General features: G+C 42.6%; 1 protein-coding gene across 4 annotated transcripts; it reads right to left on the bottom strand.

Annotated features, from left to right (window-relative positions):
• Positions 1 to 254: 254 nt before the first annotated feature.
• RBM44 (RNA binding motif protein 44) lies at positions 255 to 9,462 on the bottom strand. Of its 4 annotated transcripts, none has more exons than XM_017747123.1 (13): positions 9,416 to 9,462; positions 7,344 to 8,187; positions 7,180 to 7,232; positions 6,452 to 6,628; positions 5,913 to 6,087; positions 5,801 to 5,826; positions 4,837 to 4,927; positions 4,466 to 4,550; positions 3,971 to 4,102; positions 3,235 to 3,308; positions 2,273 to 2,403; positions 2,017 to 2,163; positions 255 to 976 (listed from the first exon to the last, which is right to left on the bottom strand). In XM_017747123.1, the coding sequence occupies exons 2-12, from the start codon at positions 8,091 to 8,093 to the stop codon at positions 2,022 to 2,024; spliced, it is 1,836 nt and encodes a 611-aa protein (XP_017602612.1). In that variant the 5' UTR covers positions 8,094 to 8,187; positions 9,416 to 9,462; the 3' UTR covers positions 255 to 976; positions 2,017 to 2,021. The 4 variants fall into 4 exon arrangements, with proteins under 4 accessions (XP_017602612.1, XP_017602611.1, XP_017602613.1 ...); XM_017747122.1 differs by having other exon boundaries at positions 7,344 to 8,183; XM_017747124.1 differs by having other exon boundaries at positions 7,180 to 7,229; positions 7,344 to 8,183.

Below are 9,462 nucleotides of genomic sequence, written 5' to 3'. Positions count from 1 at the left end.
CAGCGCGGGGCAGAGGAGGGGGAAGCGCCGCGGAGCCCAGGAGCTCCTTATCGCCATCTCGTCACCGCAGCCCAGAGCCGCGGCAAAGGGAGCAAACAGCTCCAAAGGAAAGCACGGAGAAGTCCTTCCTCACGCGCTTTCCTTAGCCCCGCTTCTATCTCCTCCGAGGGAATTTCTCCCTAGCTAAAAAATCCTACCTTCCCCTTTCTAGTGTTGAACATACACATGCAACGCACTTTTAAGGAGAAAAGAAATGTTTTGTGGTTTTCACTTTTTATTTTTTAACCGAGTGTAACATCGTTCCCGAGTTCCTACAGCTCCACCTGCAGCTCGTTCCCGAGCTGTGCCTGAGCAGCAGAGCCTGCCCGGGCCCCTCAGGTGCTCTGCATCAGGACACGCCCGTGAGAGCAGGAGAGGACTCCGCCTGCAGCGAGGGCACTGCCCCACAAATCGGTTCTCTCGCACTTGAAGTCAGCTCTCCCTTTCAAAAGGAGATCAATAAAACAGAAAATGTGAAGGAACACCACAGTGTGCTAACTCGAGTCCTTCACATCGTGCACACTTTGCTTTCCCAAGAGGAAAAGAACAGCTCGAAGGCCAGAGAGCCAGTTCTTCCTAAACGATTAACACCTTGCAGAAGTGTTAATAGTTTAGAAAGAACTACAGAGCCAAAGTCGGGGAACAGAAACAACAACAGCTGTTGGTAAGCAGAGCAAAGACGTGGCAAAGCAAAGCCTGGGGCTGCTTTCATGCTTTCCATCACAGTCCAGGACACCAAAGCTGAGGCCTCACCTGCAGCACCAGGACCAAGGGCACAGCACAAAGCCAGGGCTCTGACAGCAGCTCTGCCACGAGCAGAGGGAACAGGAGAGGTCTGAAAACAGCACAACATTGGCCCAACGTTTTTGAAGAACAAATTTTAACCTTTGCTGACAGTAAACAAGGCTGCTCTTTCCAGCAGCAATTGCAGCAGGATCTAGAAAGAAGTACAACAAAGAGACTGAGTTAGTAGAGCTGAGCTTTGAACAGAATCTCCTTCTCTTAAATGTATTACATACTTGTTCCTTACTGTGGAAAGATGAGGATTCTTTTTCTCCCCATTACTTACTAATGACTTGGCTATTTCACACCTCCCTCATGATGGAAGTAAAAATTATTCTAAGTCATCATCTCCCTCACAAAGCAACAGGAAAAAAATACTGTAATAGGAACACTTAGGACTGCAGAGCCCACACACCATTTAAAAACCAAATAATCACTCCATAAGGAAAGCACAACACATTTCGAGGCTGTTAAAACCTTACTGACTGAAAATGCCTCCAAGCGTAAGATTTTATTTTTGGGGGGATGAGTTTCTGTTCCTATCTGTGGTCCTGTGAAAGTCAGACTGTTGATTAATATGAAGATTTTTCCTTTTTGGAGCAAACCTGGTAGTGGGCACTGCTAGGAGGTACCTAAAGCAAGCCGAGCACCAAGCTGAGCACCGAGCTGAGCAGACCAAAACAAGGATGGATAGACAGACACATCCCTGGAGTTCTGGGCTGTGGTTTCAGCATGTTCAGCTTGCTGCAGACTCCTGCAGTGCCACACGATCGTGCACAGAGATCAGTGTGAGAACACTACAAGACAATCTGATTCTGTCTGATTTCTAGTCCAGAGCTGGCCCTCAGACACCAGACAGAAATCATCCATGTTTGGAACCAGAACTGAGCCCGTGCTGGGATTTCTTTACGGAAGGCTACACAAGGCCTGGCCGTTAGGTGTCAGCTTTGTACCAAACATGTGCCAACGCCCTCCACCAAGTCCATCAGTGAAGCAGTTCAGTAATTAACCAGCACACCAAGTCTTAGAGAGTGCACAGAGCCAACCCTTTTACAGCTCCCAGTCCTTAGAAATCAGTGCTCCAGCGGATTCACCCTGGTACCTCCTGCAGGGCTTTAGGCTAAGTTAACCTACTCAGGCTATAGAGCTACACAAACTCAGGTGGGTTTATTCCCCTGCAGGCTGGAATCTCACCTTTTTCATTGCTTCTCCTGCCTACAACAGTGCATCCATTTCCTCAGAATGGCAGAGGCCTCTTCCTCAATAGAACTGATGGCCATGCCACTCAGGACACCTTTGTGGTTTTTCCTCACCTCCTGCACAGCGTCCACAATTCTCTCTCTGTGGGAATTCAAGAAATAACTGTTTACTACATCACATTTTGTGCAACACATTTAGCACTTAGCTACCATGGATATTGGCTCCATAAAAAGAAATCCAAACATCTCACCTGTTAAACTCTGGATACCTTTCTTGAAGCCTCTTGATTAACTTGGTAAAGCTGCTCAAGTTCAGTGCATAAGGAGAAACAAATACACCACCTAAATTAATACAGGGACAAATGGAATCTTCTCCAGGATCCTAGAATTGCATCAAAGTAAGGACAACATGAAGGGGTTAAGTGTTGCACTCGTAACACAACATCTCTTTCCTACTAATAAGATCCTAGTCCCACAGAATGGTTTGGGTTGGAAGGCACCTTAAAGCTCATCTTATTCCTGCTACTTAAAATTAGATCCAATTACCATTTCCCAAAGGACCAGCATGTTTAAAGGGAAATCCCCAAAGACAGCAAATCTGTATGGTTTATGAGAGCAACACCAGCAATTGCTAAATTGCCCTTTACTCTCCAAGGCCCAAGATGAGCCAATACAAAACACTCTGTTTGTATATAGAGGTTTCTTAGATTTATGCTAAAAAATCCCAGAGTTTCTTTCCCATCCACTACCCCAATATCTTTCCTGTATAAAACCACATGACATTTATGTTAAAAAAAAAAGAAAGGTGTTACAAGGTGAAAAATCTAGTGCAAATGGGTAAATTCCAAATTGTCCCAGGATTAAAAAAAAAACCAAAACAACCAGGTGGAATATCACAGTTTGATGCAGGGGCGAAAGAATGGTGTTTTCACTCTTCTGCCACATGCCAGAAATTTATTACCAATACATAAAACACATTTTCCTATCCTAACATAATTTTCTATGTATTAAATGTTACGAGACAAGAAGATTCAAGGCTCTTAGCCTGCCGTACAAAGGACTGTTAGTAATAATTACTCACATTTTGACTATCTCCAAGCAAAGAACGTGCCAACTCTTGACTTCAGATCAGGGCACTTAGTAGTAAATGTAGAGTATGAAAGAAGCCTTAAAGAGAAAAGGCATTCGTACTACAAATTAAGAACAGACCTACCTCAGACACTGAGTGTTTTGGGCCATCAACATGAACAGAAGAACGTTTATTCCCACTGTCCACTGTCTTGACTTCTAATAATAAAGGTAAGAAAGCAAAGAGTTACTAACTCTTCTTGAGCTAACATCTTCTCTGTAGATTTTGGAAAGCCTAGAGAGAAAACCTTAAAAGAAACTAAGGGAAAGAAGAGAATCTTGTAACAGCAAACGAGTGTCCTGAGAAGCACAACAGTTCAGTTTGGGAAATCTCTTTTCCCTGAGTGTTTCCTGAGATTTGAAGAGGCAGAGGAAGAGCTCTGAAGTAAAAGGTACCAGTGCTGAAGGCTGGTACAGAAAGGCCCCCAAGCTCTCTGCCTTCAGCACGCTGGGCCTTCTCACCAGACCCATCACTGTGACCCAAGTCTCCAAACACAAACCATTTCCATTTAACTCTCAAGAGTCCAGCACGGGAAGGAAGCAGAAAGAGGAGGAGGAGGAGAATAAAAGGAAGATTTCCACCTATGTGATTAGCTGGGAATTTACCAATTAGAGTTTAAGCACTGGAGGTGAAGTTTTCAAGGAAAAACATGGATGGATGAAAACAGCTGAGTATCTACAAGGATTCACTGCTAGTGAATGAGAAAGTAAGTCTGAAAACCAGCTGGCTTTTTTTCCAAGTTTACTTGGAAACAAGGAATGGACTACTCCAATAATAAACACCATTATTTGGTGTATTAGCTTAAACCACACGACTTTACCTCTTGAATCAATTGAGTCTTGTTTTCCTGGTTGCTTTTTCGTTTCTTTGCACATTACTGAAATATCTGCCACTGACAAGTCTTCCTTTGCATCAGACCAGTACTCACTCCCTTCCTCATCTTTCACACAGCCTTGGCAGTTGGGATAAAATTCCGTGTGTTAAAATTCAAACCATGGTATGATGCTACATAAATGAGTACCCAATTTCTGTGCTGAAGAGGATTCCAGCTACCTACATCTCTTGGAACTACCTTTCAAAGAGGTGATACTTACTAGTTTGGAATTCTAATTTAAATAGAATTTTTTAAAAGATGTTAGTATAGAACTCTCTATTATTACTTATCAATAAATTTTGATAGCTCATATATAAGGATTCCATCACAGAAAAGACAGCTGTGTTACCATATATATGTTTTACACAGGGTTTGTCTTCTCACCCCCAAAACTTAGCTCACAAATAAAGAGATTATTTTTACTAGAAGCAGATCACTCACCACGTTCCAGAGCCTGAGCTTTAGGCTGTTCTTCCCATGTCTCAGGGGAAGCACTTGGCTGATCACCATCATTCTGTGACTTGTCCTAAAAACACCATTCAGTTACATCACAGCACTCCCACCTGATTGTAAGTTATTTTTCAGAATATCAGCCCATGAAGCAGGTGAATTTAATGAAGTTAACCTGCTGATCAACTTCAAGAACCCCCAAGTTGTTTTATTTTGAAAGGGCAATTAAAACTGTGTAAATATGAGCTGCATTTGCCATTAGTGGCAGAGGATCCCAGGCTGAGAGCCCTGAAGACTCTGATCACATTTGCAGGTACCTAAAAGGAGAAAATGCTCCTTGACATTAACATCTCAAAACTCACCAGTGAAGAATTCCCCACCATATTAACAGAAATCCCCTTTTCTTGCACTTTTGATTCTTCAAAGTCAGCTTTCCCTTCACCTGAAAGATCACTAAAACACATCCAAGAATTTCATACCAAATATTGTACAACAATTCTAAGTTCTACAGTAGCTTAAATATTTCCAAAAGCTCACAGTGAAATAACCATACTTAATAAACCTTGGCTTTTAAAATTATGTCTCAATAGCTTTCTGTGTGATGTTCTGATGCATTCCTTACAATCTGAAATATTTGTGCAACTTTTACTCATTATTTACAAAACAAAAACTAATTGCCTTTACTTTTTCTTGGTTAACTTTATTCATGCTTAACAGGAAATTTCAAACAGTCTCTAGCAGTTTACCCAGCTCAGTAAAAACTCACTGCCAAATTTGTTTTTATCTCCACTTACAGAAAGTCACTGGACATGCTTCCTGAGCACGTGGTATCATGGATCTGCTTGAAATACTAAGTTATTTTTCTATCATTCTTCATAGCTGAATGATAATCTAAGCAGAACAGCTTAATATTATCTCTTAATATTATCTATATGCTTAATATTATCTCTGCTGGCAGCAAAGTCTTTTTGGGTTTTTGTGGTTTGGGGGTTTTTTTTTGGTTGGTTTTTAAGACAGATACCATTGTTATGACTGCAGACAAAGATTTTTAGTAGTGAAAGCAGGGAACCAGGAAAATGACCTGCACGTCGAAAACTTTTGCTATGAAGATAGTAAAGACACTCCCTAGTTTGCATACTAGAACACTACAGAGGAAAAATGCCCTTAAAATAAAATCATTGTACCCACAGGGCAATACTCATCTTTCAACTAAACAGCCTGGAACAACAAGATACATCCTGAAATAAAGAACTTCTAAGTTTAACATCTTATAAACTCATTCCTCATTTAACTTAGTAAGTACGACAACAAATGAAAGCTACTTACTCAGAGTAAAGGCTCTTTCTGAAAAACTGTCAAAAAAAAAGGAGAAAGATGTACCTGAATTTTGTGAAGGTAACAATTTGTATTTAAAAACATGAAACAATTAAGAAATTACCTTGGAGGGGGCATACAGGGAAGAGACTGGGGGAAACTTCAGCTCAACTGACAGTGGTGGAAGTTCATTTAAAGGTATGCCCATATTTATTTCCATTCTCATATTGCTGTAATTATTGTCCAGCTCATCCAAAACCAACAGGAGAGATGAATGTAACTCAGTCTTTTCCTCACATCTAAAATATGGGTAAGAGAACAACATCAACTTAGACAGACATTTCATTGATTTTACTGCTTCTGGAAATGCCCAAGGATTCTACAAGGTTTAAAGATTCCTCTGTGTTATACCACAACACGAATTAACAACTATACTGTGCATCACTTGGGTTTCATTCCTGGGAAAAAAAAGCTGGATTTTGGGACTGTGAATGCCACAAAAAAAAAAATATTAAGGCTGGAAGTAAGACTTGGAGGTCCTCTTGGGGACCACTAATTATAAACACTCCTAGAAGCTACAGATAGAATCTACCAGTACCATTTAGCATTTTTTGCCTGATAACCAGTTATCCATTTAATTTAAAAGGACATTAAAGTACGTGCCTCCCAAAATATGTGTTTTCCTCCAAAGCTAGCTCATAAACCTTCCAGCAGTGCTGGTAGCACATCTCATAATGGACGGCCAGGAGCTGCAGCTCTGCTTCAGTCGCTCTCTGCAGGATGTGTTGACAGCAGCTTGAAGCAGAATTCTTCCTGGTTTGCTTGTTGGGATGTTCTGGCCTTTAAAATAATAACAACAATAACAGAATATTGAATCCAGGATTTTAAGATTTTGTTTACGTTCATGGTGTTTTATTGTGAAGCAAGGAGCTTGCCAGAAGCCATTTCTGGTATTATCTAAGGAAAATCCTATTTAGCCTACAATAACAATTTACAGCAGCATTACAGTCAGTTTTACTTGAGACAGGGGAACTGCACAAGCACCATAATAATTTCTATCAAAAAAGTGAAGCCTTAAGAACAAAAAGAAACTTAGCAACACTTTGCATCTGCAAATGCACTTTTTTTGTTTTCACAGCCATTGAATAGTTTAGTTGGAAAGGATCTCTGGAGGTCTGCAACTGCAGAACGAGGCTGGTTTGGTCTTTGTTCAACTTCAGGAGGTCTTCAGCTGACTATTCTCACCTGTCCAGGTCCCTGCAGCAGAAACTGCAGCCCATCAAGCTTTTAATACCATCAATTTTGCCAAGCCACAGACAACCTTTCCATCATAAAAAAACCCCTCTTATCCAGAATCTCAAATTCCAAACTAAGAACAACTCCTGACCCACCTGTTGGTGCCTGCCTTCCAGTCACGGATAAACAGATGATCTTTTGATTCCTGCTTTTCCAAAAAAAAAAGTAAAAAGTTACAGATTAACAACCATGCAAACAAGTTAAAGTTAAAAGGAGTTCTATCAAACAGGTTTGGTGGCCCCTGTTTTGTTCCAATTACCTGAATGTGCGAGCTCTGAGCTCTGAAGGACTGTTTTGTCTTGGAAGCAGCATCCACGAAGGTTTGACCCAGCCATCCCAGGGGCTGAGTTTTGTTCATCATCGTTACTTCTGTGTTAACTGCTCTGGAGCAGAGACAAACCTGGGCACTGCTGCTTCTGCTCACTGGGGAGCCAGCTCTGCCACCAGAGCCGGCCTGCACAACCACAGAGACACTGGGAACACTCTTCAGGCCCTCACGATGCTCCGGCTTCCCAGCGCTGCAGCTTCCACCAGGGGATTTCCCTGCAGCTTCCATGCCAGCATCAGGATTCTTGCTAGCGAGGATTTCAGAGACTGGGAACTGGCTTTCAGCATCCTCTGCAGTGCTGTCAACACCGCGTGTGTGCACCGCAGGTTTTTCACAGCTGCTGAAATCGGAGGACTCTGCATGCTTGTCAAGTTGGGCCTTTTCCCTGTGTAGCAGGAAAGGAATGTCTGGCTCCACTGCCACGCTGTGGATGGGTCTGTCGCTCTTTCCAGACTCTTCTTCCCTTGCAGTGATTTGGAGTGGCACCTTGTCACCCATCAGTGGCATGTCCTTCACCTCTCCAATCTCCCTCTGCTCAGAAAACTCACTCGAGTTATTCTCATCCTCCTCATACTCCTCGTGAGCACTGAGATACTCCAGCTGGGAGTCTTCAACTAAATCTTCATCCAGATAGGAGGTCTGAGTGAAGCAACTCCTTTTGCTGCCCTTTTCCACTTCCATGGCACCAACACGCTCTCCTCCTCCTCCTCAGAAGGAATCCACACAATTCACTTCCACTGCAACCTCTCAAAGTCGCTGGTTTGGCTCGTCCTACCTTAATAAAAATTAAGAGAAGCTCAAGATGCTCTATGGTATACAAAAGGACAAAAAGATACATTAAATTAACCATCCTTTTTTCACCTACTGCATGGTACTGGAGCAGTTAGGAATTCTACAGCACATTCCTAAAGAAATCCCAAGAGCTCATTTATCCCTGTTGATACACAGTCAGCTGTTTACATCATACAGTACACAAAGTGGTCAAATAAAGGTTACTTATGTCAAGGAAGAGGTGAACTTCGAGCTCTGTGCCTCCCAAAAAACTAAAAACCCCTTAGGTGTTGGAAATTAAAGTATATTCCTCTTAATTCTGGGGAAGCAAGAAAAAACTGTTACCAAGGACAAAACCCTAAGAAAACCTGAGAATCTTTACAACCAGAAAGTCGTAAAGGAACACAAGAAGGTCATTTAGCAATAGAAGGAAGCTGGACAATTCACCAGACCAAAGCAGTACACCTGCTCTGAACTTACAGCAAACCCAGTTTAGTAACAAACACCAACAAAAAGCAAAGAAGTGTGTAGGGATGGAAGATGCTCTTTGTGAAGCTTGTTTCTTAGGAATACTGTCAATTCTCCTCTGCCTTCCCTCAGAAGCTTCTAACGAAGAAAGGAATACATAAAATCATTACCCGTATTTCTCAATTACGTCTGCTTTCCAAACTACTTAAATAACACATCCCAACTTTAGTCACTGTCTCTGACAGCCCTTTCCCGGGGGGACACTAAGGATTAATATTCGAATGTTCAAATATTCAAACCTTCCACTATCCCAGGTTGCTCCAAGCTCCATCCAACCTGGTCTTGAACATTTCCAAGGTTTAGTTATACCCTTCTACAATCACTTTTGCCTCAAAAACGTTGTCTTTTTTTACTACGTTGTATTTACCTTCACCCCCTAATTGAAGCTTTGAGCAGCTCCGTGGAATTAAAAGTCGAACGCTGCCAAAGCACATCCCAGATGCCTGTACAAAATCTCATCACTGTTATCACAGAGAAGTGGCTTTTCTCCCTCACTTTTCCCTTGAGAACAAGAACCGGAACACCTCCACGTCCCAGGTAAGTTACAACAACCTTCCTGTCGCTACTTGTGACACAACCAAACGCTGAACCACAGCCGAGCCCTTCCCAGCTGCAGCGCTGGCTGAGGGCGGGGGAGCCTTCAGGGCAGCCCAGTGCTCCCGCTCGCCCAGGGGGAGCCCTCAGGCGGGGGAACGACGTCTCACCGCAGCTCCAGGGCAGGCTGAGGCACGGTCCCGCTGCCCGAACGAAG

This window comes from Corvus brachyrhynchos, unplaced genomic scaffold (genome assembly GCF_000691975.1).
Source record: "Corvus brachyrhynchos isolate BGI_N302 unplaced genomic scaffold, ASM69197v1 scaffold671, whole genome shotgun sequence".
Classification (NCBI taxonomy): Eukaryota; Metazoa; Chordata; class Aves; order Passeriformes; family Corvidae; genus Corvus; species Corvus brachyrhynchos.
The sequence above is the reverse complement of the archived record's forward strand: the minus strand, read 5'-3'. Positions and strand labels throughout refer to the sequence as shown.

Bases quoted from the DNA above. Each gene is read 5' to 3' on its own strand.
- RBM44 (XM_017747123.1), bottom strand. From the start codon at position 8,093: ATGGAAGTGGAAAAGGGCAGCAAAAGGAGTTGCTTCACTCAGACCTCC. The intron at 7,233-7,343 runs GTAATTGGAACA...TTTTTGGAAAAG, and splicing joins CTCAGAGCTCGCACATTCAG to CAGGAATCAAAAGATCATCT. The intron at 4,928-5,800 runs GTAAGTAGCTTT...GATGTGTTTTAG, and splicing joins AGAAAGAGCCTTTACTCTGA to TGATCTTTCAGGTGAAGGGA.